This window comes from Elephantulus edwardii, unplaced genomic scaffold, assembly GCF_000299155.1.
Source record: "Elephantulus edwardii isolate Elephantulus edwardi_28Jun2011 unplaced genomic scaffold, EleEdw1.0 scaffold00116, whole genome shotgun sequence".
NCBI classification, from domain to species: Eukaryota; Metazoa; Chordata; class Mammalia; order Macroscelidea; family Macroscelididae; genus Elephantulus; species Elephantulus edwardii.
Window position 1 is genome coordinate 4,654,948 of NW_006399866.1, and position 6,205 is coordinate 4,661,152.

At 44.3% G+C, this 6,205-nt stretch overlaps 1 protein-coding gene across 1 annotated transcript in view; it reads left to right on the forward strand.

Annotated features, from left to right (window-relative positions):
* Positions 1-6,205, forward strand: part of FAM102A (family with sequence similarity 102, member A) — a 43,455-nt gene that overhangs the window by 25,536 nt on the left and 11,714 nt on the right. Inside the window, exons 2-3 of the mRNA XM_006892520.1 lie at positions 4,686-4,806; positions 4,948-4,977. Of these exons, the coding sequence (XP_006892582.1) occupies positions 4,686-4,806; positions 4,948-4,977 (151 nt within the window). The remainder of the gene's footprint in view (positions 1-4,685; positions 4,807-4,947; positions 4,978-6,205) is intronic.

The following is a 6,205-nucleotide window of genomic DNA, read 5'->3' on the forward strand; positions in this document are numbered from 1 at the left end:
TACATAGTGCCTTGGATTTCCAGATTTTAGGATCAATTTGTCAATTTCTGCAAAGGCACCTTTGGAATTTGGATAGGGATTACACTGGCACTCCAGATCAGTTTGGGAGTATTGTTGTCTTAACAGTATTATTGCCTTCTGTCCATGAACATGGGACATCTTTCCATTTATCATTATTTTATCCTTTCTAATGTTATTACAAATGCAATTGTTTTATATTTTCATTTTGGATTGTTAATTAGAAATACAATTGTTATTTATATATTAACCATATATTCTACAAGCATACTGAATTTATTTGTTCTGGTGGTTGTTGTTGATTGCCATTGAGTCAAGCACAACTCATAGTGACCCTATTAACAATAGGCCTGAAGCCTTTCTATAACTGTCATCGTTTATCAAAGTTCATAGAGTTTCCAGAGGCATGTTGTTTAGGAAATGGATGCCACTTCTGCTTCCAAAGTTGTCTTAAACTGGGAGCTCCACCAAACACTGTTCAGGTCATTTTCAGCAAATTCTTTCATATTATCTCTAATCTGCCAATATAGTTTTCATCTTCCTTTCCACTACCTACCATGTATTTTTCTGCTTAGGCTGATCCTTGTCTTTTCACCCCACTAGAATGCAAACTGCTCACCACTGTTTTTCTAGTACATAGCTCATGTCCAGGCACACAGTTGATGTTCGGTTTTGCTTTTTTTTTCTTTTTTTATTATTAAATTTTATTAGTATTAATGAACATTTACAGGGATTTGGGGTTTTCATTCCTTCATTGCTGTACCATTCTCTCTAACCTCTTCCCCAGTTTGTTCTTCTTCCCCCGCCCACCGAATGTCTGTTTTAATTGTCCAATTGCCACAGTGCTTGTCAAAGCCAGTTCTGATTAATCTCCTTTGTCAGTGTGTCCTTTGCCATTCCCTATCACTCCTCCCTGAGAGAGACTTCACCTTGATTCATAAGGGAAAGGGGATGGCGTATTCTCTTAGCTACTTCCTGCTGAAAAGGGACGCTGTGGGTTTCAGGGTAAAGATCTTCTCTCACTACTCTAAAGGGCCCCTTTGGCAGTAGGAAACACATAGACTATTATGGAGATTTATTTTGGAATTTAGATGCACTGTTATTAATTGTGCTTAGCCATACATGTTCATATCCTTGAAGATGTATCATGGGGGTGTTGCAACCTAGAAGACACAAATTTAACTAACAAATTATAAGTACAAGAGTCAAAAATTATGGAAAAGTAAAAGAAAAGATTCTTTCATTGTTTTACAAACCCTCCCCCAGGTCCCCTCCACCATGTAGCCATCACTCTAGACTCCTGTGATGACAGAAATACCTAGTCACATATCTCTTTTAAACAGTTTTCTCCCTCCTCAGTTTCAGTGCAGTATACATTATTGAACCCATCTTACTCAGTCTCTCCCCAACCCCAAGGACAGTCCCATTCTACAACAGTGGCATCATGCAATATTTGTCCTTTTGTGACTGGGATATTTCACTCAGCATAATGTTCTCCAGAGTCAACCAGTTTGAATAATATTGCATGAGTTCCTTATTTTTCAATGCAGCATAGTATTCCATTGTGCGAATATACCACAGCTTCTCTAGCCATTCGTTTGTTGATGAGCACTTAGGTTGTTTCCAACTCCTTGCTATTGTGAACAAAGCTGCAATAAACATGGGTGTGCATATATCTGCTTGGATGTCAGCTTCGGTTTTGCTTTTTAATGAATGAATGCAGCATGACTTGAGTCAGCTGATGCCCCCGCCTTGGGCCCCCACTCCTCTTTAACTGCTTCATGAGAATTCCCACCCATGTCTGCTGGGCTGATCAAGTACTCTCTCTTCCTCCCCCTCATTTCGGGCACTGACCTTTGTTGCTTCTTCCCATTCTGGAGGTTATAAGAACTTAGTGGAACTCACCCTTCTAAAGAAGTTAGAGCATGCTGCTGATTGAGTCTTCCTATATCCCAGCATCTTCATTAGATGAAACATGCTCTCAGGTACTCTCCTCACAAGTCCAAGCACTTTGTGAGGTTCAGCTTCCCTGAGTACTCCAGATATGGCTGTGAGAAAGTGGTTGGTTGGCTGTGAGGGAGTGGTTGGTGTTCCCATTTTACAGAGGAGAACAGAGAGGTCCAGCCCCAGTCTGAGCCAACCAGTGAACATAAAGGCTATAAGCTAAGATCTTCTGGCCTGAGTCCCAGTGCCTTTCATCAAGGCCTTGTAGAATCAGAAGGTTGACTGGAGGAAGCTTCTTGTAGAAAGCTCAGCCCCAGGGATTTTACCAGCCAAGGAAACAGACTCCTCCATGGAATGTGGAGGACATTTGCCCTTGACTCAGGCTGTTTTCTTTGCCTTGAACTGTCTCTGACTTGGCTACTCCATGCTTCATTTGGATCTGAGCTTGAATGGCCCCCACTGTCCCCAGCTGCGCCTGGTAACATGAATTTTTCACTGGGTTGGCTGTCAGAATTCAGTCTGAATAAAGCCCAGTGCAGTAGCCCATTATTAGACACATACTTGGCACGCAGATGTGTAGATACACAGGGATGTGCATGGCAGGGCACACTGCCAGCTCCTAACACCTAAGGCTTCCATGTCAGACTTTCCTAGGTTCTGGGGCCCAGGAGCCAAGGCCGTGGCTGAGTGCTCTGGCCCTAAAGGCAAATAGGTCTGGGTTTAGATCCTGTATTTTCATTTATTGAGAATGTAATCTTTGGCAGATAGCTTTCTGTTTGCATGTTGGTACCCTCAGCTGTAGAAGGAGGTAAACAAAGATGCCCTAAAAAGTTGCATGAGAAGCAAACAAGATGATGCTCAGGAGATGCTCTCTCTCAGTCTCAGGCCCCAGGCTCACAGTTAACCTGTGCCACTCAGGTCACTTAGCGTTTAGAGAGGTCATTTTCTCAGCTGTCCCCTTGGATGTCCTGGGTCAGTGGGATGTGGCTGGTGGTTAGGTCTCCACACTACCCTCTCTCTTCCCTGGCTGCCTGCCTTGGCACAGGCCCTGCTTGGTGGACTGTAGGAGGCTGAGCGTCGTGCAGGATGTAGAGCTCATCTCTTCTGCATGCTGCTGCCCCCGGATTCTGCCAGGGCCCCCACAGCACCCCAAGAGACCTGGATGAGCTGCACCTACCAGTTCCCACCCACTTGGAGAGTATAGAGTTCCTCACTTTTCTTTCTTTTTTTTTAAAATTTTATTTGTGTGTGTGTTTGTGTGTATCGTCAAATTGGATCTGACTGGTACAGGAGATTGTCCCTCCTTCACCAGCAGAGCATCTGGTGGATTCAAACTGCAAGTCTCTGGGATTACAGTGCCGCTTCTTGCCACTAGACTACCAGACCTCCCTAGTTCTTCCCTTTTCAAAGGTTGCATATTTATCCAGCTTTGTCATGCTCTCCAGCAGGAATATGGAGGCTTGGGAGATCAAACCTTCAGTTGTGTCAGGAAAGCTGAGATCCTCGAATTGATGACTTGATTCTGATGTAGCACCTAGAGCCAGACTGCTTGGGTTCAAATCCCTGGCAAGGATCTTAGCCCTCAAGGCTTCTGTTTTCCTTGACTGAAGAATCCCTTATGTCAGCAGTTGCACCGGGAATTGTTGGCAGGTTTTGGTGTCCCCAGTACACAGAGCAGTCTTCAGGAACTGCTGGCTTTTGTTAAGGGCTTTAAAGAATGCCCAGGACATAGTAACGGCCATATAAAGGTGATTATTGTTGTTGTGTGCCATCAAGTCCCAGTCAACTCATCATAGGGGAGCTCTGGTGGCCTAGTGGCAAAGAGCTGCAACTACAATCCCAGCCAACTCATCACTGACCCTCCAGCAGGTTTTTTACAGGCAGTAAATCACATGGGAGGAGTTGGCCCATTTATCTCCCACAAAGCGGCTGGTGGATTCAAACAGAATACCTGCTCATTGGCAGCACATTTCCTTACCACTAAGCCACCAGAGCCCCCTATGAGTGTTAGCTGCTATATTACTGTTGCCATTATTGTTCTTACTAGTGAGGAAGGTAAGTCTGGAGTCAGGTCGAGTTGACTATTTTCTTCGCCTCAGTTTCCTAATCTGTAAAATAGGTTGATAGTATTCCTTGGAAAGGGCTTCATGCTTGGAAAAGTGGAGAGTTAGCAAAAGACAGAAAGGAAGATCCTCAACAAGGTGAATTGACACAGTGATGGCAGCAGTGGGCTCAAGTATGTCAGAGATGATGAGTATGACACAGGATAGGACGGGGTTCAGATCTGTGGTTGATAGTCACTGTGAGTCGTATTGGACTCTCTCCTGAGAAGAGAGTTGTGAGGGTTCCATGAAATGACTTGGAGAAGCTTAGCTAATGTGAGGGAATAGCACCAGTGGAAGGAGCTACCCAGAGCCACAGAGCAGGGTTGTGGGATGAGAGGACAGTGCCTGGACCGAAGGAATGGTCAGCTGTCCCCACCTTACTTTACCTCGCCTTGTGTTTTTACACTTTATTAACCCCAAAAGCACATTTTCATTGTGAAAACTAAGTCTCTCTCTGATATGAAGCAAGATGTGAGAGTACTCAGTCCTTTCACTCCCTCTGCAGTAGGTCCCTCACACATGCACCCCCACCTGTACCTCCCTAGAGGTAAATTTGCTGACCTGGGGTCCCTTTGACAGGGCTAATCTGTGTGTCTATGGTGTGCTTCTGATCCACAGGGAAGAGGTGCAGGAGAACTGTGTACGATGGCGGAAGAGGTTCACCTTTGTGTGTAAGATGAGTGCCAACCCGGCCACTGGCCTGCTGGACCCCTGCATCTTCCGTGTGTCTGTGCGCAAGGTAAAGTTGGGGCCCGTGGGGCCAGGGAAGGAGCTCCAGGACTATTCCTCAGCTTGTCACTCCTGAGGGAAATTGGGATGGTCCCACATTGTCCTTTGGATTCTCTAATCACCCCCCTGTTGTATCTTCCCCCCTGTGCAGGAGCTGAAAGGCGGGAAGGCTTATTCCAAGGTAAGGGGAGCTGTGTGAGGGGTGAAATGATGGATTGCTATGGGATGGGGCGACAAATATGAGAGAAGCTCATGAAAAAAACGCCCAGCTCCTTCTCTGCTCTCCATGAGATGGATTATTATTTTTAGAAATGTTTTTAGGAGTAATTTTGAGCTTAATATTAAGTGAACATGGGTTTTCCACAGTACAAAGAATGTAAAAGTTCAGATAGTGAAAAGGGATTGTTTCTACCTCTCACATCACTCCACTCCAGGCCTTCTCCTAGACCTCAGGACTGGGCTTAGTTAGGGCCTTTCAAGATCTTTGTAGGGGAAAAAGTTATGAAATATATCCTGTTCTCCTCCCAGCCCCTCATGTTAGTTCTGCTTCATAACAGTGGTGTTAGGCAGAATTTGTCCTTTTGATCCTGAAACATTTCACTCAGCAAAATGTCCTCCAGAGTCACCCATGTTGTGTAAGTAATGTTTTACACATTCATTATTTTTTAGTGCTGCAGAGAATTCCATTGTCTGAATATATACCATAGTTTTTCTGTCCATGCATTTGTTAGTGGGCACATGAGTTGTTTCCATCTCATTGCTATTGTGAATAACATAACAATAAACATGGATGTTGATACCTCTGTTTGGAAGGCAGTTCTGGTTTCTTTAGGGTATATTCCCAGCAGTGCAAATGCTGGATCAAATGGTATTTCTATTTTCAACTTTTTGACAAAGTGCCAAACCACCTTCCATAATGGTTGAACCATTTTACACTCCCACCAGCAGTGGATAAGGGTTTCAGTCTCTCCACAACCTCTCAAGCATTTGTTGTTTGCTGCTCTGTTGAACTTTGCTATTGTTCCTGGGATGAGATGATATCTCATAGTTGTTTGGATTTTTTTTTAATACCCAATTGAGATTCCTCCTACAACTGATTCTGCAGCATGAGTTTTTTACCTACCTATTATGGATGTCTTTTCACATCAACACAGACAAATATCCTTGTTCTTTGTAGCAATAGCAGGTTGTGTGTCTGAGTTGATTCATCCAGGTCCCAGTTGTTGGACATCTAGAGTATTGACAGGTTTTCAGTGTACCCAAAAATAATTCATCCCTGCATTGAGAGGTATGGCGATAGGAGATAGGATGCATCCCTGGCGTACACCCTTCCCAATTTTGAACCATGCAGTGTTCCCTTGCTCTGTTCTGACGACTGCCTCCTGGTCCAAGTATAAGTTTTCACATTA